The sequence below is a fragment of the Globicephala melas genome, chromosome 19 (genome assembly GCF_963455315.2).
Source record: "Globicephala melas chromosome 19, mGloMel1.2, whole genome shotgun sequence".
NCBI lineage: Eukaryota > Metazoa > Chordata > Mammalia > Artiodactyla > Delphinidae > Globicephala > Globicephala melas.
The window spans coordinates 35405982-35428228 of NC_083332.1; the positions used below are offsets into that span (position 1 = coordinate 35405982).

Genomic DNA, 22247 nt, shown 5'->3' on the forward strand with positions numbered 1-22247 from the left:
GGAGGGAGATGCTCAAGCAAGTGAGGTTGAGGGGAAAGCCCCGTGTGTGGTAGGACAAGCCACAACCCACCTGGCTGGGCCCGGAGGGCTGCTGAGGCGCCGGCTTCTCTCTGGAAAGGGAACAGCGCCTTAGCCTCCTCTGCGGGCTCATACTTCCCAGGTCTGGACCCTGCTCAGAAGTGGCCACACCCCCTCTGCCCTCACTGGGGGAGCCATGATCCACGTAGGACTGTGCCACGTGTCAGATGGCCCAACGCCGCTGCTCTTGTCTCTGTTGGCTTGTCTGCAGTGGCTGAGATTGGACAGGAATGCGGGGAAAGCCCTAGACTTTCAAAGAGGCCAGATCCACCAGGCAGGCTCCTTAGCAAGGATGCCGTGTTCTCCTTCCAGGACGCTGGGCTCTGAGCGCTGACCCTGGTGCTGAACAAACCTTTCTTGGGAGCACGAGGGTCAGATTAGATAAGAAGGACCCCCACCCCGCCAGGCTGGCTGCAGACTTCTGACATCCGAACCAAAGATCCGTCATTGCTCCCCGAGGGCTAAGTGCCTTGAACCGGTCACTCGGCAGCACAGCCTGGGATTGTCCCAGCGATGTCAAGAGACCAAAGACCTGCCTGTGAAATAACTTGGAAACTGGGACACATGCTCCCCGGAAAGAGAGAGTTGGACTCTAGCGTGAATAAAAGGAACTGTTTTACAGGGCTGGAGCGGGAGCCCAGATGGAGTGCTAAAGCCCAGGCACGAGAGAGATTGAGACAAGTCCATCACCGGTAAGAGTGAGACTCCATGAGAAGTGCTCCTGTACTCTGCCCCCGGAACAATGTCAGCCATTATTGGTCCACTCACTGAATTCTACCAGTATGTAGAATATGGCCCACTGTGTGCCAGGGGGTATGCTTCAGACAAAGACTGAAAGGCCTTTGTCCCGTGGAACTTATATTCCAGTGGGGATGGGGGTAAGGGGATACGGGTAGGAGACAGGCAACGAACAGCAGGCAGAATAGGTAAGTCAGTGGTATAGTATGTTTGAGGGTGGTAAGTATTACAGCAAAAAGAAAAAGAAAAAATAGAGCAGAGGAAGAGGTGGGGGTGGGTTGCAGTTTTAAATAGGGTAGACCTCACTGAAAAGTGACATTTAAGTAAAATTTGAAGGAGGTGAAGGAACAAAGCACGCAGGTATCCAGGGAAAGAACATGCCAACGTTAGCAGGGTAGGGATGGGTGCAGAGCACACGAGGCCTTGTAGCTGCTGTGGGGTCCTTGGTGTCTCCTCTGAGTGCGATGGAAAGCCATGGGGATGCTCTGATCAGAGGACACTCACGTTCCCTGTGGCAGCTGTGCTGACAGTAGATTGTAGGGAGCAAGGATGGAGGTGGGGAGACGGCAGGAGGCAGTGTAGGAATCCAGGGGAGAGATGACAGGCTCTGGATGGATTCTGGAGTCAGAGCCAGGCGATCACCGGACAGATGGGAAGTGGGGGGGGTGAGAGAAAGAGGCGTCAAGGATGGCAGCCAGGTTTCTGGCCAAGTAACCGGACGGAAGGGGCTGGCAAAGCACAGAGGAGGAGCAGGTGTGGGAGTGAACGGGAATGGGGAATTCAGTTTTGGACTTGGCGGTTTGCGACATCTGTTTGACACGTTGAGTAGGCAGCTGACACACAAGTCTGGAGTTGGCGGGAGGAATTTGGGAGTCATTGGCATAGAGATGATATTTAAAGTCAGGAACACGTACTATTTGCCAGAGATAGGCGCTAAGGCAGTTGACGCGAACTCAAAACTTCTAATGCAGTTACTATTATTATTTTCACTTTATAGATGTGGAACCTAGGCTCAGAAGGAAATGACTTGCTTGAAATCCCCCAACTTGCTGATGGCAGAGCTGAATTCAAACCCGGGTTACCTGACTGTGTTTGTTCCCAGCCCCTCGGCTCCACATTGACCCCCTTGCTTAATCCGTCATGGCATGCCAGATATGAGAAACGGATAGAAATTGGTTTGCGGAGAAGTGGGTGGGTAATCTAGAAAAGCAGAGGACAGGAGACGCAAACCCAGGCACAGAATATAAGGTGAACCCTGGGGATCCCTGAGATGAGACTGACTAGGGAGGGATGGACCAGATTGACAGTAGGGCTTAAAGACTGGCCTGAAGAGTTTCTAGTGGAGGCAGAAGGAAGCAGGGAGCCATCAATGGTTCTTGAGGGGGGGGCAGTAGCCCTTGAGAAAGACCTATCAGACATAAGCATGCAGGTGGGTGGCATCTAGAGGACCAGAGAGGAGGAAATAGGATTGGAAATTGTTGATACAGTCTGGGTGTGAAGGATTCGTGTGGAGCCAGTGGGAATGAAGAGGAAGTGAGAAAGCTGAGCGTTGCCTGACGACATCGCTGAGCAGAGTCTGTGCCTGATGCAATGTGGGGGCTGGAGGCGAGGAATGAGTCGAGGGCAAAGTTTCAGACCAGTGAGGCAGATGGGGAGGTAGGGAATGATATTGGCTTGAACAGAAAAAAGGGAAGTTGGTAAAAAGGGAACTTGGTTCTGCCTTTCTGGTCCTTGAGGCTGAGTGAACTGTGAGGGGACAGCTTTCTTCCTCTCTGGAGCTCAGTCCAGTGTGGGTGACAGACCTGCACAGAGCCGTCTAGACTGCAAGGCAGAGAGAGCTAAGGCATCTGACAGTGCAGGCAAGAGGAAGCCAGAGGATGGGGTGGAGTCCAGGGGTGTGTGTTTGATCTGTCACTGGCAGAGGCTTGGGACAGAGATTTAGGAAGCATTCATCCCAAGATCAAAGGCCTGAGTGGAGACATCAGGGAGGGAGAAAGGGTTGCTTGAGGTGAAAACACACCCTAAGACAGAGCCCCGGGCAGGCTTCTGCCACAGGCTAGCTCTGTGCCCTTGGAACAGTTTCTTTTTCTTTTTTTTAAAAATTAATTAATTTTTTAACATCTTTATTGGGGTATAATTGCTTTACAATGGTGTGTTAGTTTCTGCTGTACAACAAAGTGAATCAGCTATACATACACATATATCCCCATATCTCCTCCCTCTTGCATCTCCCTCCCACCCTCCCTATCCCACCCCTCTAGGTGGTCAGAAAGCACCGAGCTGATCTCCCTGTGCTATGTGGCTGCTTCCCACTAGCTATCTATTTTACATTTGGTAGTGTACATACGTCCATTCCACTCTCTCACTTCATCCCAGCTTATCCTTCCCTGCCCCTCCGTGTCCTCAAGTCTATTCTCTATGTCTGCGTCTTTATTCCTGTCCGGCCCCTAGGTTCTTCAGAACGATTTTTTTTTTTTTTAGATTCTATATATATATTTGTTAGCATATGGTATTTGTTTTTCTCTTTCTGAAATGGACCAGTTTCTTAACCACCGTGGTTGGCCCCCATTTTCCTCATCTGTAGAATGTAGATAATAATAGCTCTTACCTCCTAGGGCTGTTGTGAGGACAAAGCAAACCCGTCCATTAATCCATGCGTCCACTCCCCCATAAACATAACTTCTAAGAACCTCGCCCAACCTGTGGTGAGAGCTCAGGGGTGTTACTGAGAGGAGCCCACAGAGAGCCCAGGCAGGAACCATGTGTCAAATCCCATGGGGAGGAATGTCAAGAAGGGAAGTGGGTTCTCGGTGATGACAAGGAGACTCATCAGACCAGCTGGGGACGAAGAACTTTACATACATCATCTCAGTTCATTTTCCCAGTAATACCGTGAGGGAGAGTCTACCAACCGTCCCCTTTTTACAAATGGGGACAGTGAGGTTCATAGTCTTGTTCTTGGGTCACACAACCAGGGACAGATAGATGAAGGACTGGGGCTGTATACAATGCTTCCAGAGCACCTGCTGGTAACCACTGCCCCACACTGCCCTCTGTGAGGGGATGGGAAGTTCAAGGAGTGGCCATGGAAGGGGGGGGATGTTGAGAGGCCCAGAGAGAGTCGCTTCCGCAGAGTGTCGGTGCCAGAAGCCACAGTCTAAGAATTAAATCACACGTGGGTCGAGAGGAAATTGGTAGTGGGAGGTGTAGACCACACATAGGAGAAGTTTGGTGCTGAATAAAAGGGGGAAATAGGAGGACAGTGTGCTGGGGTTTAGGAGAGAGGGGAGTTGGGGGCAAGGAGAGGTTTTATGGAAGCAGAGAAATGGGATCATGTCGTGAGCAGAGGGGAAGGGGACCATGGGGCAGGAGACTGTGAGAAGCCAGGACGTGGCAGCGTAATGGAAGGAAGAAGGCCCTTCTGGGACGAAGAAGGGATGAGATCAAAGCCACAGTTGAAGAAATTTAGGTTTGGCAAGAGGCAGGAAATGGCCACAACCCACAAGGAAGCTGTGAACTAGATGGAAACAGAATCAAAGAGTGCCTTGGTTGGGTTCCTCCACCTCATCCATGACAGAAGGATTCAGGTGTATCTCATGAACTGGTGGGACACACTAGATCAAAAATCACTTGTCCTTGGGACTTCCCTGGCGGTGCAGTGGTTAAGAATCTGCCTGCCAATGCAGGGGACACAGGTTCGAGCCCTGGTCCGGGAAGATCCCACATGCCGCGGAGCAACTAAGCCCGTGCGCCACAACTGCTGAGCCTGCGCTCTAGAGCCCGCGAGCCACAACTACTGAGCCCATGTGCCTAGAGCCCGTGCTCCGCAACAAGAGAAGCCACCGCAATGAGAAGCCCACACACCGCAATGAGAAGCCCGCGCACCGCAACGAAGAGTAGCCCCAGCTCACTGCAACTAGAGAAAAAAGCCCACACGCAGCGACAGAGACCCAATACAGCCAAAAAAAAAGAAAGTCGCTTGTTCTGAGGTGAAGGAACCACTAGGATAGAATGGAAGCTGGGCCCAAGCTGTACTTCAGAAATGTGTAAGTGTCCATCCATCCATCCCTCATTCGTCCACCCATTCACCCATCCACCCAACCATCCACCTCTTCATCCATTCAATAAACATATCTTATAGAGTACTTACTGGGTGCTAGTCCTGGAGGTACAAGCTGAAGGAAGCTCCGTAACACAGGGAGATCAGCTCGGTGCTTTGTGACCACCTAGAGGGGTGGGATAGGGAGGGTGGGAGGGAGACGCAAGAGGGAGGGGATATGGGGATATATGTATACGTATAGCTGATTCACTTTATTATACAGCAGAAACTAACACAACAATGTAAAGCAATTATACTCCAATAAAGATGTTAAAAAAAAAAAAGAGAGATCCTGTTTTCAAGGAGTTCACAGCAATAAACCAGCCATCACAATGCAATGGAAAGAAAGCGTAGTGGGAAAGTCAGTGACTTATGAGGACACAAAGGGAAATTGGAGCTGAAGGAAGGAAGTGAGAGTTTAAGCTGTGATCTGAAGGAGGGTAGGGTGTGGGGTGTGGGGAGCAGAGAGAGTGTTCTAGATGGAAAGCAGGGGACAGGCTGTGCAAAGGCTTGAGTAGTGTCAGTGAGAGCCTGGCATTTTCAAGGAACTGAAAAAACATCGATGTGGCTGGAAAAAAGTGACATGGTAGGTGGCAGGGCTGAGCACAAAAGTTGAGGCTGAGAGGGCTTCCCCGGTGGCACAGTGGTTGAGAGCCCACCTGCCGATGCAGGGGACGCGGGTTCGTGCCGTGGTCCGGGAAGATCCCACATGCCGCAGAGCGGCTGGGCCTGTGAGCCATGGCCACTGAGCCTGTGCATCCGGAGCCTGTGTTCCGCAACGGGAGAGGCCACAACAGTGAGAGGCCAGCGTACCGCGAAAAAAAAAAAAAAGTTGAGGCTGAGAAGTCGGTGGGAATCTGGACCTCATCCTGAGGGTAATGAAGGGTTTTGCAAGGGGAGAGCCTTGCTGAGGTTTGTGTTTAGGGAAGATCACTGGGCTTTAGAGAAGATGGACTGGAGGGCAAGGCTGGGAGTGGGGAGATGAGTGTGGGACCGTGGCCCAGCAAAGAGATGCAGCGGTGGCCATGTGGATGGTGAGAAGGAGGTGGATTCAAGACATGTCTAGGTGGCCGACTCAGTAGGAGGGGAGTGGGGGAAGACCCCAGGGCAGGGATGACCCTTGCGCTTCTGACCTGAGGAACCAAGCAGACCCACAACCTGTCAGGAACAACCTGTCAGGACATCAGTGCATCAGTGAGTACATCAGGCCCTCAGGGCAGGGGAGTGGGACATATCTTGGGATTGGAGGATGGAGATAACTTTGGGGACCTGCACACCTCAGCCCCCATGGGCAGGGCAGGGCAGGACGAATCTGGCTTCAGCTGCCAGAGGATGGAGCTGAGTAGACAAAACACTCCATCTCCTGCAGGAGACCCTGGGCCTCAGCTGACATGGGTGTGACCCACGGTAACAACTTTGCTGCCCCAGTGACAACTGTGCAATTTGAAGATGATAAAGAGCTTCCACACCCCAGCAACCCGGTCACTGCTCGGTGACTTGGGGCTAAGTTTTGGGGTGTGTGACAGCAGCATCCCCGGTTCCCACCCAGCCCGTGGTAGAGCCAGGGGTGGGCCAGGAACCCTCCCTCCCTCCCTCCTTCACCTGAAAGGAACCCGGAATCAGGCTGGTCCGGCTCCTTCAAGCTAAATCTGGGGTGGGGCATGTTGACCCCTCTAGCTGGTTTTACCCTCGAGGGACTGCTCGTGGCAGCAGTGTCAGGGCTGGGGCAGGAGGGGTGGCAGGGTGTCTGGGCGGCTTGGGGCAGAGGTGTTGAGACCTCTGGAAGCTTCGCCACTTCCTCCCGCTCCGATGCAATTCCCCTTTGATGCTGTTCTCTTAACAGGCCTGTATCTGGCCTGCTTCTCTGCCTGTGCCGGCCCCCTCCCTCCATCTGGAGCGCCCCCTCCCCTGCGGCCCCTCTCGGCTTCCCTCCCTCTGCCTCTTCCAGGGCGCATTCCTGATCCCCCTGACAGACCTTCGAGTCCACATAGCACCATAAAGGCCTTTTGAGACCCTTATCACAGGCCCACCCTCCAGGACACTCATCCGGAAGGTCCCTTGGAGTTTGTTTCGCAGCTGGGAGAACCAAAGAGGAATAAGTGGGTTAATCCCTGGTGAGGAAAGCACCTCAAAAATGTCCCTGGTCTCCTCTGTCTCTTGCAAGTTAGACTGAGAGATGCACTCATCCCTCCCGGCCCCGGTTCCTACGCCGTGTCACCAACCTGCCTTTCCGTCCTGTACTCACGCAGTCAAGGCTCGTTGCGAGCCGCTGTATGGCAGGCGCTGTGCTTGGCGCTGGGGACACACACGATGGTAGAGAAGGCAGACATGCTCCTGTCGCCACGGAGTTTACTGTCCCGGTGTCACATCCAGGCCATCTTCCCCACTAGGGTTCCCTGCTGTTTCCCCCATTTATCTCTGCACCTTTGCTCCGTGCTCCCCTCATGTGAAATGCCCACCCCTCCTCTTGGTATGAGTCCTCCCACCTGCCCGGCCCAGCTCACTGGCTGCAGCCTCCTTGTGGCCTCCAAGGTGGCCAACCTCTCCCCGCACCCAGGCCCTGCAGCCCTTTACCTCACCTGCACATTCCCCTGTGAGGCCAGGCCTTGTTTCTCCATGCTCACTTCCTGCGAACTCCCCCAAGGGCAAGGGTGACATCTGGCCTCTGCCCGCCCCATAGCCCCTGGCACAGTGCTGGGCACATGGCAGGGGCTCCCTGACACATTTGCTGCTCTGTTCCCCGTCCCCAGCTAGGCAGGCTGCGCCAGCCCAGAGCTAGTCCAGAACCCTCTGCTCCTGTTCTTGTAACCTGTTCCCTAGAAGAGACAGGGGAACTTGGGTTCTTCCAGAGAAAAGTTCTGAGTCTGTGGCAAAACAAGGGAAACTCAAAACCCACTCAGGGAGTTTCCCCAGCAGTGGGTGCTGGGGCGGCCTCACTGTTAGTAAGGCTGCTAATCATTGTCGTAACAGTTTACTGTTGTCCAACAGAAAAGAGCCCCTGTGGGAGGCGGAGTGTCCACAAGACAGGGGGTAGAAGCCACTAGGCAGAGGGCATGGGGAGCAGAGAGGATGCAGAGACTTCCATCCAGGAGGGGCTGCAGCAGCAGACATGCCCCCTCTGCGTCTTCCAGGACACAGGCCCTCCCTGAGCACCTCTGGGCTTTTGTGTTTCCTTTCTGTCTCCAGGCCAGAGCTTCCCCTCCCAGCCAGGGTGGCTGAGGGCACCAGCACCCCTTCCCCAGCTGGGCCTGTTCTCTTCTGACTCAGCAGGAAGGGGGCTGCCGGGCACTCCTCTGTGGGAGGTACAGGTTGCCCCCTCATCTGTAGGAAGCTGGCGCCAAAGATGTGCACAGACAGGAAGATGCCACTCCCCTCCCCTCTGCTCCACTGCATATGCAAATGGAAACCTGCCCCGGGGATAGAAGGAACGGCCAGCAGGACAGGCTGGGGGCAGAAAACCCTCCTGGGCTGTGGCTTGAGGAGTGGATGGGGTTAGGGGTCTCTGGCAGGCGATGTGACCTTAAGAGAAGCAGACAAATTGTCCTCCACTAAGGGAGGACCCCATCTTTCTCAGACCTACAGTCTTGGTGGGGCCTCCTGAGTCCCCCTATAGGAAATGAAACTGAGGTCCAGAGAGGGTTTGCGAGCTTCCTGAGGTCACACAGCAAGGACACGACAGAGCATTCCACCCACAGGGTGGTTCTACCATAGACAGGAGGACTCCCCCAACCAAAAACTGAAGCAGCCCAGCCTGTGGGAGGTGGCCCTCGGGGAGGAGGAAGAGCACATGGCCTCCTCCTATGATCTACTCCAGTGTCATGGTTTCCTTTCACAGGTGAGCCGTGAGGGCTGATGAGGTTATAGTCTGAGCACTGTTCCAGGTTTTAACAAACAGTGCCTGATTTTAACCTACCCTACAAAGCTGAAGTAATCAAAACAGTATGGTACTGCACAAAAACACATAGATCAATAGAACAGAATAGAGAGCCCAGAAATAAGCCCACACTTACATGGGCAATTAATCTGCAACAAAGGAGGTAAGAATACACAATGGGGAAAAGACAGCCTCTTCAATAAATGGTGTTGGGAAAGCTGAACGACTACATGCAAAAAAAGTCAGACTGGACTACTTTCTCACATCCTATACAAAAATAAGCTCAAAATGGATTAAAGACTTAAATGTAAGACTTAAAACCATAAAACTCCTAGAAGAGAACATAGGCTCAGTTCATGCTCTCATGAACTGAGAAATAACCAGTATTGGCATATAACCTGTACTTTTTATCTGTGTGCGTAGATTACATTTTTAATGTACAGTTTTATAAAATATACCATATATACTGTTTAAAAAAAATAAAAAAGAGAACATAGGTAGTACACTCTTTGATGTTGGTCTCAGTAATATTGTTTTTGGATAGGTCTCCTCAGGCAAGGGTAACAAAATCAAAAATAAACAAACGGAACTACACCAAACTGAAAAGCTTTGGCACAGCAAAGGAAACTATCAACAAAACAAAAAGGCAGTCTACTGAATGGGAGATTATATTTGCAAATGACATATCTGATAAGGGGTTAACACCCAAAATATACAAAGAACTCATACAACTCAACATCAAAAACACGAACAAACAAACAAAAACCAACCTGATTAAAAAATGGGTAGAGGAACTGAATGGACATTTTCCAAAGGAGACACACAAATGGCCAACCGGCACATGAAAACGATGCTCAGCGTCACTCATCATCAGGGAAATGCAAATCAAAACCACATGAGCTATCACCTCACAGCTCAGAACGGTTATAATCAACAAGACAACAAGTAACAAGTATCGGTGAGGGTGTGAAGGAAAGGGAAGCCTTGTGCACTGTTGGTGGGAATGTAAGTGGGTGCAGCTACTGTGGAAAACATTATGGAGGTTCTTCAAATAATTAAAAATAAAACTACCATGGAATCCAACAATTCTACTCCTGGGTATTTATCTAAAGAAAACAAAAACACTAATTTGAAAAGATATATGCACCCCTATGCTATTGCAGCATTATTCATAACAGCCAAGATATGGAAGCAACCTAAGTGCCCATCAATGGATGAATGGATAAAGAAGATGTGGTATATATATACATATAAAAAAGAATGAAATAAAAAAGAATGAAATCTTGCCATTTGTGACAACATGAATGGACCTAGAAGGTATTATACCAAGTGAAATAAGTCAGATGGCGAAAGACAAATACCATATGATTTCACTCACATGTGGAATCCAAAAAACAAATGAACAAACAGAGCAAAACAGAAACAGACTCATAGACACAGAGAACAAACAGGTGATGGCTAGAGGGGAGAGGGGCAGGGGGATGAGTGAGACCGGTGAGGGAGATGAAGAGGTACGAACTTCCAGGTTGCAAAATAAATGCGTCACTGGAATGAAATGTACAGCCTGGGGAATATAGTCAATAATGTTGTAATAATGTTGTAATAATATTGTAATACCTTTGGTGATTTCGTAATGTAAAGAAATATTGAAACGCTATGTTGTACTATTAGAACTAACATAGTGTTATAGGTCAATTATACTTCAATTAGAAACAAAAACAAAACAAAACAAAAACAACAGCACCTGCTGTTGTTTTCATCACTGGAAATGAAATGGTAATAATGGCTCAGTGATTAACACAGAGCTGGCTGTGAGAGGGTCAGATGCACCAGACACCCTGTTGCAGGGGTGGGTGGGTGTCATTCTGAGCTGCCTCTGGTAGCTCAGGGACAGAGTGGAGTCAGGCCTAGACCCCATGTGTCAGAATCGAAGTCCAGGGTGGCCCTGGTGAGATGCAGCCCGTGGAGGTGGGCATGGGACTCTCCTTCTAGCTAAGGGACTCCCATAATCTGGTTCGGGGGGAGCCCTGAGCAGACTGTTGGCCATTTTCTCTGATGGCCAGGAGACTGACCTGATGCAGGAATGCTGTGGCCCATGGGGTTCGTGGAAATTCTGCTCAGGGCCTGGCTGGGACTGGACCCTGACCACATGCCCAATGCACACTTGGCTCTTCTAGGAGCCAGAAGGGAACTTGGCTTCCCAATCTCTACAGATTGGGACTACATGGTGATTCAAACCTGCTGGGCTCTGGCCTTCTGGGGTCCAGGGCCCAGCTTAGGGAAGGACCCACAACCAAGTCTGTCTGGGCCTCAGACCTTTCTCAGAATGAGCCGGAGCTCCCCCTGCAGAGAGACACCGTGTGCCCGTGCAGCCTGCCGACTGCCTGAGGAGGCCTTCCTGGCACCCTGAAGCTCCTCCGGGCCCAGGTTAAGCAGCCTTTCTTGGCCCCTGCCTGGCTGTCCCCCAACCCAGGGCGCCGTGCATGAAGGAGGCTTGCCAGCCTCAGAGCAGGGGTGCACGCAGCTTAGGATGGAGGCTTTTTGGTTCTGCTAATTGAGGAACCAAGAAATGTCCCCTGTGAAAGGAGAAGTGTGTCATGGCCCCTGGACACATAACCCACCTCTGTCCCCAGCTGAGTGTCTATTCTCTGGAAAGCCGCAAATATTCCAAGACTGGACTTCTGCCGAATCACCTCAAATGCGTCGAACTCCATGGGTCTAGGGAAGGATGTGGGGGGAGGTGACAGGAGGCGGGGCAAGATCCCCAAAGAGGTTAAATAGGTCACCTCCGCACTTGTGCTCATCCTGGTCTCCCCTGAGCAAAGAGACCCACACACAGAGACCTTCTCCTGGGCTCCCGGTACCATGACCTCCCTGAAGATGCTGCTCCTGGCCGCGCTCCTCCTGGGGGCTTCCCTGCAGGACACCCATGCAGGTGAGAGCAGATCAGAGGCAGCAGGAGGAAGGGACACTGGGCAAGGAGGAGTGGGGGACCTGAGACTACAGCAGCTGGCCACACACATTATTCCTACACCCCACTTATTCCTACAAAGATGCGAGAGGCCGGCAGCAATAGGATTTTTTTTTTTTTTTTTGCGGTACGCGGGCCTCTCACTGCTGTGGCCTCTCCCGTCGCGGAGCACAGGCTCCGGACGCGCAGGCTCAGCAGCCATGGCTCAGGGGCGCAGCCGCTCCGCGGCATGTGGGATCTTCCCGGACCGCTGCACGAACCCGCGTCCCCTGCATCGGCAGCCGAACTCTCAACCACCGCGCCACCAGGGAAGCTCCAGCAATAGGATTTTGAGGGAGGCATTCAAAGGAAAATGATGGAGATGAGGATGCGGATGCCCCAGGACTTGGGGCTCAGCTTCTGAGGAACAAAGTACTTGCATATCTCACACTGCAAATGTTGTGAGGCAGTGACTGTGGTTGTGTTTTGACAGTGGAAAAGGAAGAATTCTCACAAGTATTTGTTAGAGTCTATTTTAGTAATGGGTCTTATATACAATGAGAGGATCAGCATAAAGGCAGGAGAATTGGTTCCCAGAGCAGGTGAAAAAAGAGATTTTTATACTCAGTTGGGAAAGGAAGACTGAGATAAGATTGCTACTTCAGAAATAAAGCTGGTTAGCGCCCTGTGTGATGACATGGTGACACAGCTGCTGTCTTCGGGCTTATCTTAATGGGGTGATCTTCATAGTTGGCTGCACGTTCACTCTCACTTCATAAAACGCTGGGCCTGGTCAGCTCCGTGTTAGTCAAACCAAGTTCCACCCCCGAAGTGGTCAGAGGACAGTCAGAGCCTTCCTAGAAAACACTCTGTCGCGGCCTTAATTGTGGTCACAGATTACCAGCTTGCCAGTTAGCAAGTGTTGGATATTTTTTCTTGTGCAAAGATGAGGACACTGAGTCCCAGTAAAGTGTGTTCACACCCCGGACCTCCACTTTCTCATCTGTAGAATGGGGTAGTGACAGCACCTGTCTCCAGGTGTGCTTGAGGGCTGAAGGGGCAGCGGTAGCAAAGGCTCAGCCCAGAGCCTGGCCCAGAGTCAACATTTGGTGATTCGGGGCTGGTCTGAGTGTGAGCACACACGGATGCACACACATGCAGACACACACATACATGCACAGGCTCCCCAAACACATGCAGATACACACATGCACACACACACAAATATGCACACATACAGACACACACTCATAGGCACACACACAGACATGCATACACAAACCCTCCCAAACATACACAGACACGTGAACAGACAGACACACAAACTCAAAGGGCCCCCCAAAGCACACACAGGACCTCATGCACACAATCGTGCATGCACTGACACACACAGACACACACAGACACATGTGCAGACCCCTCACATACGCCCTACACAGAAATACAATTACAGACCCTTCCCAACCACACAGACACACACATGCAGATATGCACACACACACACGGATCCACCCCGATACCACAGACACACACAGGCACACCAACACACATGCAGATATGCACACACAGACTCGGCTCCAGACACACACGCACGCACACACACACGTGCAGACCCTCACAGAGCCTCCGCCACAACCACAGCCATAGCCATGCACACGCCCTCCCCACGCAGACAGCTGCAGACACACCTGCTGCTGCTTTGTTTCCCCCGCAGCTCGAGCAACCAATGTGGGCAGGGAGTGCTGCCGGGAGTACTTCAAAGGAGCCATTCCTTTCAGGAAGCTGGTGAGGTGGTACCGGACCCCAGAGGACTGTCCCAGGGATGCCATCGTGTGAGTCTGCCTGTCCCCACCCTGCCCCTGTCCTGGGAGCTGAGTGTGGGAGAAGGCAGAGCCTGGAGCTCCCAGAAGGGCCACTGGGGAGCGGAGAGGAGAGAGCAGGGCCTTCGTCCCTTGACCCCCTGGTCCCGCTCCTCAGGGCAGCCCCCGTACCCGACACTGCGAGCCCCCAAAGGGCCCCAGGCTGTGAGGTCTAAGCTCTTCATTGATTTATGGGGAAACTGAGGCCCTGAGAGAGATGGGACAGCCCCATATCACATGGGCAGTCAGCGGCCCATGTGGTCACTTCGCAGGCCCTGGGCTTGAGCCCTGAGCACTGGGCCCCTCCCGGGCACCCCTCGTTCCCAGGCCTAGGTGGGTACAGGCGGTCTGAGGACGGGGGCGGGCAAAGTCGTGCGGCCCCGGCTCCCTGGGAGGGCCAGGCCTGGCAGGAACCCTGGGAGGGTCAGGAATCACCGAGGACAGAGCCGGGTGTCTCAGAGCTGCCGCTGATGCCCTGGGTGACTTCAGACAAGTTTCTGCCCCTCTTGCGGGCTCAGGGTCCTCGTCAGTGCAGGGCGAGGCTGGTCCCGGGGCTCTGGAAGGCCTTCCTGCCCTGAGCGCCCGCGCGGTTTTCTCCCTCTGTGTAGGCTGGTGACTCTCCACGGCAGATCCATCTGTTCAGACCCCAAGGACAGGTGGGTGAAGAAGGCAGTCAAGTACTTGCAAAACACCACGAAGTCACGTGACCTGGCCGCCCAGCCGGCCTGACTTCTCCCTGGCCCATCTGGAGTCTTCCCGCCTCCACGTTCACTACCCCAACCCCGAGCTCCCTGGGTCCAGTGGAGGCCTTACAAGGACAAAGAGGCCGCTGTCCCCTTCTCTGATTAAAGTTTTTCTCCCCCAGTCTGGGTCAGTGTGTTCTGTCCACTCTGGCCTGTCGCCCTGGAAGGGCCCGCAGAGAACATCTAGTCTCACTCTGTCCAGGTCGGAGAGGGAAAATGAGGCTTCGAGTGTGCAGACCACCTTAAAGAGGGGAGGCCTGGGCAGGGGTAGGGCTGAGGGGGGTCTGTGGGGCGAGCAGGGCAGGGGTGACAAGAGGCCAGCAGGTTCTCCCCTCTGCTGCACGCAGGCAGGAGGGGGACCTGGGAAGGGCCGTCTGGATTCTCTCCCATCTTATCTGCCCATGGAGCCCTCCCAGGCCTGCCCCATTCTCCTCCGTGACACCCCAGCTGATGTGGAGCTGAGGACACGCTTCGCCTTACGCATTTGATCCAATTCCACAAATGGTTCTAGAATTCTTCCGCAGGCCAGGGTTCTGTCAAGTGCTGGGGAGCTCCCTGGCCCGGGGGCTCCCACAGCCCCTTCCCCATCTCACCCACCTCCCAGCCCCCACCCACCCTCGAGCCCAGCCAGCCCCGCCCGGACAGTCTTTGCAAGACCAGCTCCACCTGCGCCCAGCTCCCTCTTCCGGCTCCAACCCCAGGCCGGCTCCCAGGGCCGAGCTGCTCCACCTCGTCCCGAGCCTCACCCCACAGCCCGCTCATCCCCGCTGCCCCCAGCCCTCGCCTCCCGCCCCAGCCTGGCCCCGTGGTTCCTGCCGACCTGAATTGTGAGCCCTGCCCTACCAGGTGACATCTCACCCAGCCTCAGCCCAAGCCAGCCTCCAGGAAGCTGTCCCTGAGAACAGCTACCCCCATTCTCTCTCTTGCTCTGATTCCTCCCGCTTTCAGGGACTCTGGGGCAGCCCGAGGGGGTTGTTCTCCTGTCGACTCCTGTGTGGGTCTGTAGTCCTGACTCGTCCGTTAGGCTGGGAGCTCAGGGAGTCTCACTGGGGACCCCATAGTGCTCAGAAGGATGTGGACCAGGACCCATCCGCAGACCCCTCTGTCGAGGCGCAGCTCAGGACTGGAGCCGTGGGGGGCTGGGGGAAGTTAGGGTCTTCGGATTCTAGTTCTGCCTCACCCTCCTGACCAGCTGTAGGCTGTGGCTTCTCTCTCTGGGACTAAGTCTGGGAGCAGGCGCAATGGGTCCTTCTCTCCTAGGATTCTGTGACCTGTGTTGTTTGGCGGGGCTGCAAGTGAGTTATTTTCAGGTAAAGCTTATGCCTTCTGCTGCTCCCCTGTGGCCAGTTGTCTTATTGCAGGGCAGATGTCAGAGCCAAGCCCACTTTCGAAGAGGCACAAGAAGAAAACAGCAGCAGTACTGCTACTACTACTAATAAGGCTGATGATGGTGATGAACTGTGAACTTCTCTGTGACCCCAGGGTCTCCTCAGCCACAGGTGGGCTCTTTCCCTGCCCTGGTCCCAAGGAGTATCCCTTGAACAGCTGCCTTGGATCCAGAGTCCTTGGGGCAGCCTAGTCTGAATTCTTTGTGGAAAAATGTCATCTGGATACATGGGGTGAGGGGTGAGAAAAAGGTGATCTCAGAATAGGGGGAGGCAAGGGGGAGCCCCTGGGACAGCAAAGGAGAACAAGGGCTGGGGCCCAGATCCCTCGCCCTGCCAGAAAGACACTCAGAGAACATGCATGTAATCCAGTGCATTGAAAACTTGCCTTAAAAGAATCAGAACCTTTTTTTCCTAGTGAAATATGAAAGTGAAATATTCCTCAGAGGCCCATATTGTGAACTCGGATAAGTGGAGGACGATGAGGAGGTAAGGGGTTACCCGGGGGGAGGCCCTGAGAGTGACCGAGCAGGGGGTTGGCTTAAAGGTCCCTCAGAGGGGGAGAGGTGGAGTCAGGACTGGCAACAAAATGCAGGATTCAGAATCCAAGTGTCTACTAGCAGAGTCAGGGTGCAATGTGGGTGGGGCAAGATGCAGGAGATGGGACCAGCTACCATGTTCCCCTGGGAAGAAGCCATTTTAAGGACTCGTGACTGGGAGACTCCCCATGACAGGCTAGTAGGGAGATAGGAAGAAAGAGGACAAGGCAGGAACCAGAGAACACAGAACGGTAGGGAGGGGCGCTGGTCTCTCATTGTTCCTTCCGTCTGAAAAGAGCTTCGCCTCCTCCACATCTGAAATCCAGTCCCCCTTCAGAGCTCAGCTCAAATGCTGCCTCCCTCAAGAAGCCCTCCCTGGTCTCCTTGGTTGCAGTTGATGCCCCACTCTGTGTCCTCCATAAGCTCCCTGCTCTCACCTCAGCTTTACCACATTGTCCCCGGTAAATGTAGTTACTTGCATGTTTGACTCGATGATGAACTCCTTGGGGCAGGTATTTGAATCAGGCAACTCGGTACTTACTGACTCATTTATAAGGGGGGAAAAGTGCTTTGTGCATAGTGGAAATTTGATATATATATTTTCATCAACAAGCCCCTGGGTGAATCCCATGACGGGCACGTCAAGAAAGAAGCTCCCAGAGGAGCGGTGCCCTGATACCATAACTGGGCTTCAAGCCCGGCATTGAAGTGGAATTTTGAATTGCGCTGCTCTTCGGTTTCCCACCAGAGGGCGCTCCAGCTCCCAATAAAGATTGAGCCTGATTGATGTCCCTGACCACCGGGTCCCTGGCCTCAGTGCTGGCCCCAGGGGCTGGGGTCACCTACATCCGACTGTAGCTGCTCAGGGCCTAGGGTCAGAGTGTCTGCGGTTGGCCAGCCCTTCTCCTAAGGGAGCAGAGGCAAGGAAACCACCAACGACGCTGCCAGGGGTTAGCGAGATGAAGAGGAAGAAGGAAAACCACTGCTGGGAATTGCAGGGCCACTAATTCCAGATGCAACGTGGGCAGTGCTGAGAGCAGTGCGCCAGGGGTGTTCTCACCGTGTCTTCTTAGATTCTGTATTTGTCTACTTGGCATCCATTCATCACAAGTTACACCTCCCCTGTGATCCAGCTTTCGAAGGCATGCAAAAATCATATTGCAAACTCTCCAACCAATCCTGAATCCCCCAACCACTTCCTTTATATAACTCACTCCCCAAATGAATATTTCCCCAAATCACCCAGGGCCGGGTACCAGACAATGAGGGACAGCGCCCACGCCCCAAAGCCCGCTGGAATGACTCCCACAGGCCAGTCCTCAATTGCTGCCCCTGCCCTGCCTTGCTTTTTCTACAGAAACCCAATAAGGGTTGTGGCCTCGGCTTTCCCCTCGCGTCTCCTTCTGCCCTGCGTGGTGTGGCATGGCCCCTTCTCTTGGGAAATGTAAGTAATAAATTCTTCTTTAGTGGCATTCAGTCACCTACATACATTTAAATCCCATGGGTTCATTTTATTTATTTATTTTTATTGACATACAGTTGATTTACAATGTTGAGTTAATTTCTGCTGTACAGCAAAGTGACTCAGTTATACATATACATACATTCTTTTTTATATTCTTTTCCATTATGGTTTATCCCAGGACATTGAATATAGTTCCCTGTGGTATACAGCAGGACCTTGTTGTCCATCCATTCTTTATGTAATAGTTTGCATCTACTAACCCCAAGCTCGCAATCCATCCCTCCCCATGCCCCCTCTCCCTTGACAACCACAAGTCTGTTCTCTATGCCTGTTTCTGCTTCGTAGATAGGTTCATTTTTGTCATATTTTAGATTCCACATATAAGTGACATCATGTGGTATTTGTCTGGCTTACTTCACTTAGTATGATAATCTCTAGTTGCATCCATGTTGCTGCAAATGGCCTTATTTCATATTTTTTTAAATTAATTAATTTATTTAATTTTGGCTGTTTTGGGTCTTTGTTGCGCGCACGGGCTTCCTCTAGTTGCGGCAAGCGGAGGCTACTCTTCGTTGTGGTGCGTGGGCTCCTCATTGTGGTGGCTTCTCTTGTTGTGGAGCACAGTCTCTAGGTGCACAGGCTTCAATAGATGTGGCATGCGGGCTCAGTAGTTGTGGCTCATGGGCTCTAGAGCGCAGGCTCAGTAGTTGTGACGCACAGGCTTAGTTGCTCCGTGGCATGTGGGATCTTCCCGGACCAGGGCTCGAACCCGTGTCCCCTGCAGTGGCAGGCGGATTCTTAACCACTGCACCACCAGGGAAACCCCTTATTTCATTCTTTTTTGTGGCTGAGTAGTATTCCATTGTATATATGTACCACATCTTCTTTACCCATTCATCTATCGATGGACATTTAGGTTGTTTCCATGTCTTAGCTATTGTAAATAGTGCTGCTATGAATATAGGGGTGCATGTACCTTTCTGAATTATAGTTTTTTCCAGATACATGCCCACGAGTAGGATTGCTGGATCATACGGTAATTCTATTTTCAGTTTTCTGAGGAGCCTCCATACTGTTTTCCATAGTGGCTGCATCATGGGTACATTTTAACAGAAGAGGGTCAGGGACCTGTTCTGTCTCGGCTTTGCCACTGACTGGTTGTGGGGTTTTTTGGGGTTTTTTTTGCGGTACGCGGGCCTCTCACTGTTGGGGCCTCTCTCGTTGCGGAGCACAGGCTCCGGACGCGCAGGCTCAGCGGCCATGGCTCACGGGCCTAGCCGCGCCGCGGCATGTGGGATCTTCCCGGACCGCGGCTCGAACCCGTGTCCCCTGCATTGGCAGGCGGACTCTCAACCACAGCGCCACCAGGGAAGCCCTGGCTGTGGGTTTTTGACACGATCGCTTCACCTTCCTGGGCCTGTTTCTCCATGGAATGATGAAATCGAACCCTTCTCTAACCTGCTTTAGGGTGTAGCCAGTTAGAGAATGGGGCTTAGTCTGCTGCCGTCCTGCCTCTCACATTGCCCTTAGGGGAGCAGAGTCTTCGAAAACCTGCAGTTTCCCCATAATTGAATTGCCATGACCCCTTCTCCAAAACCACCACGCACACTGCAGGGATGAGACACTCAGACAAGCAAAGGGGCTGGGGCCTTGTTGAGAAGTAAGCCTTAAAAGGACGTGTTCAGCACATGGACACACCCGTTTATAGCAGTGCTATTCACCAAAGCCAAAGGTGGAAACAGCCCAAGTGTCCATCAGTGGATGGATGGATAAATAGTGTATGTCCACACAACAGAATATTATTCTGCCACAGAAAAGAGCGAAGTACTGGTACTTGCTACAATGTGGATGAGCTTTGAACACATGCTGAGAGAAGCCAGACACAAAAGGTCACATATTGTGTGATTCCATTTACATGGAATGCTCAGAAGAGGCAAATCCATAGAGACAGAATGCAGGTCGGTTGTCACCAGAGGCAGGGGCATAGGGCAGCCTGCTAAAAGGGTACACGGTTTCCTTTGGGGGTGATGAAAATGTTTGGAACTAGACAGAATCAGTTGTTGCACAACCTTGTGAATACACTGAATGCCACTGAATTTTTCACTTTAAAATGGTTAATGTTATTCAAATTTCACCTCAAAAAAAAGAAAAGGGACGCATTTCATACAACCTCTTTTCTGCAGAGTAATATAAACGTAGGCACAGGTGTGATATATGACCTCAGGATGGAGAACACCTCTGAGGAGGGTAGGGAGGGGAAAGGGATGACACAGCTGTGACATTTCACCTATTAAATAGAGTGATCTGAATCAAAATATGGCAAACCCGGTTGTCTGTTGTATTGTATCTGTAGTTCTCTGTATCTGAAATCTGTCATAATATAAAAGAAAGAAAAGTTTAATTAATTGTTAAAAAAAAGAGAGAGAAAGAGAAAAGAAGGAAGGGAGGGAGGGGCTTCTGAGCACTTCTGAGCCCAGCTGAGTCTAAATACAGCTTTCAGATCATCACAGGGCTTTGCAGAGGTAAAGGCCTCTTATGCTGGATGGTGGTGAACAGACCACAAGTTGACCACCCAGAAGTGACAAAAGAAGGTGAGGTCTGAGGCCAGTAAGGTTGGAGTGGAGCGTTCAGTCCCCACTGTGTAGCGAGAGGGGTGAAGGGCTGCCTGCAGAGCTGCACTGTCCCTACCCCGCAAGTCTGTCACTGCAACGGGACAGCAAGGAAGCAGAGAAAGACTGAAGGAGCAGAGAGGATAACACAAACAAGCACAAACTAGAAACATTTCTGGACTCAAAACAACCATGTTTGTTCTGCTTGTTTACAGAGAGTATCACACGGCTTTCACGGTAAGGGACCCTAAGCATTAACAAGGCTCCCTTGCGATGCTCAGCCCTCTGCACGCGCGGGTTCTGGGACTAGAAATGCTAGCAAACAAAAGTATTACGTTTAGTATTGAACATTCTGTATCTTTTTTTGTTTTCATCAATCTATGGATCAACTCTTGCTTTATTTCTGGAAAAGGTCTTGAATTACATCTTTAAAAAATTCATTCTGATTCCTTATTGGTGTTTCTTCTACCTTCTGTGCCTAATCATTTTCCCACTGATCCTTTCTCCCTCTTTATTTCCATTTCATTTGGTTGGTCTTTTATTCCTGTCCCTGTTTTTAGCCCTGTCCATTCTCCTAGTGTTATTTCCAATATTGACTTCATATCGAGGATGTTATTTTTTTCACTTCTTGCCTCGGCTCTGCCAGTGCACGTTTCCATCACGGCTCTCTCTCTCTCTCTGCCTCATTCATCCTTTCCTTGAGCTCTTGTATCTCTTTGATATATTTTATACATTTGTGTAATTTGTAGTAAAAATTTTGGTCACAGGCAATATTTATCTGCTCAGTGGCAATGTTCTCTGTTGCTGTTACTGTTGTTATTATTATCATTTGTGTTGGTTCGTTTTATAATTTTGAATGAGACGTTAACTGGGCCAAATATTTCCTGGAGGTTCCTGTCAGGGAGGCATGGGACTTTGTTCCAGGCTAGTGGGCATTTTCCTTAAGACCCAGAGTTTTATGTGTGGGTTTCCCTGGTTTTTTAAAAATGAAATTTCTTATCAATACAAAATACATAATGTATGGGGCTTCCCTGGTGGCGCAGTGGTTGAGATTCCGCCTGCCAATGCAGGGGACACAGGTTCCTGCCCTGGTCCGGGAAGATCCCACATGGCGCGGAGCGGCTGGGCCCGTGAGCCATGGCTGCTGAGCCTGCGCGTCCGGAGCCTGTGCTCCACAACAGGAGAGGCCACAACAGTGAGAGGCCCGCGTACCGCAAACAAAACAAAACATAATGTATATGTAAGGTAGACAAACCAATAAAAAATAAACACCTGTATACCTACCATCCAGCTTACTAAATAGAACCTTCCTGCTGCTCTGAAGTCCCCATCCCCCTCCCTGTTGTCCTCCTCCCATCAGCCTCCGGAGACATCTACGCTCCTGAATTGAGTGTTCATCATTCTCCTTGATTTTCTTTCATTTGTCACATGTGTGTATATACATACTACATATGCACGTACGCGCACATCCCTAACAATATGTTGATGCATCTTGTATGTTTTTAAACTCTTGAACTTTATGTAAATGTAACATATCTCATACACATGCTCTCCCGTGACTTGCTTTTGCGGCTCCCTGTTCTCTGAGATTCTTCCCCGCTGATGTGCACAGACAGCTACAACTCATCATTTTCCCCCGTGTGACGACCAACCCCTTCACCCATCCTCTTGGTAATGGCCACTTGGATTATTTCCAGATTCTTGCTATTACAAACAGTGCTGCTTTAAACATTTTTTAGCTTGTCTTCTGGTGCATGTGTCGAAGAATTTCTCCAGGGCAGTGGCTCTCAACTTTGGAGGCACTTACCTGGGAAAGCTTTGCCAAAACGCTGGCACCTGCAGCCCTATTCCAAAAGATTGGCTTAGTTGGTCTTTGGAAAGGAGGGATCCCAGGCAATGGTGTTTCTG

General features: G+C 51.6%; 1 protein-coding gene across 1 annotated transcript; it reads left to right on the forward strand.

Moving 5' to 3' along the window:
- The first annotated feature begins 11654 nt into the window (after positions 1–11654).
- On the forward strand, positions 11655–14338 carry CCL17 (C-C motif chemokine ligand 17). The gene is made up of 3 exons (XM_030848036.2): positions 11655–11724; positions 13454–13571; positions 14207–14338. Exons 1-3 carry the CDS (start codon positions 11655–11657, stop codon positions 14325–14327), a joined length of 309 nt encoding a protein of 102 aa, XP_030703896.1. The 3' UTR covers positions 14328–14338.
- The last annotated feature ends 7909 nt before the right edge of the window (positions 14339–22247 follow it).

Coding starts and splice junctions, on each gene's coding strand:
- CCL17 (XM_030848036.2), top strand. CDS start 11,655: ATGACCTCCCTGAAGATGCTGCTCCTGGCCGCGCTCCTCCTGGGGGCT. Junction 11,725..13,453: donor CCTGCAGGACACCCATGCAG/GTGAGAGCAGAT, acceptor TTTCCCCCGCAG/CTCGAGCAACCAATGTGGGC. Junction 13,572..14,206: donor TGTCCCAGGGATGCCATCGT/GTGAGTCTGCCT, acceptor CCCTCTGTGTAG/GCTGGTGACTCTCCACGGCA.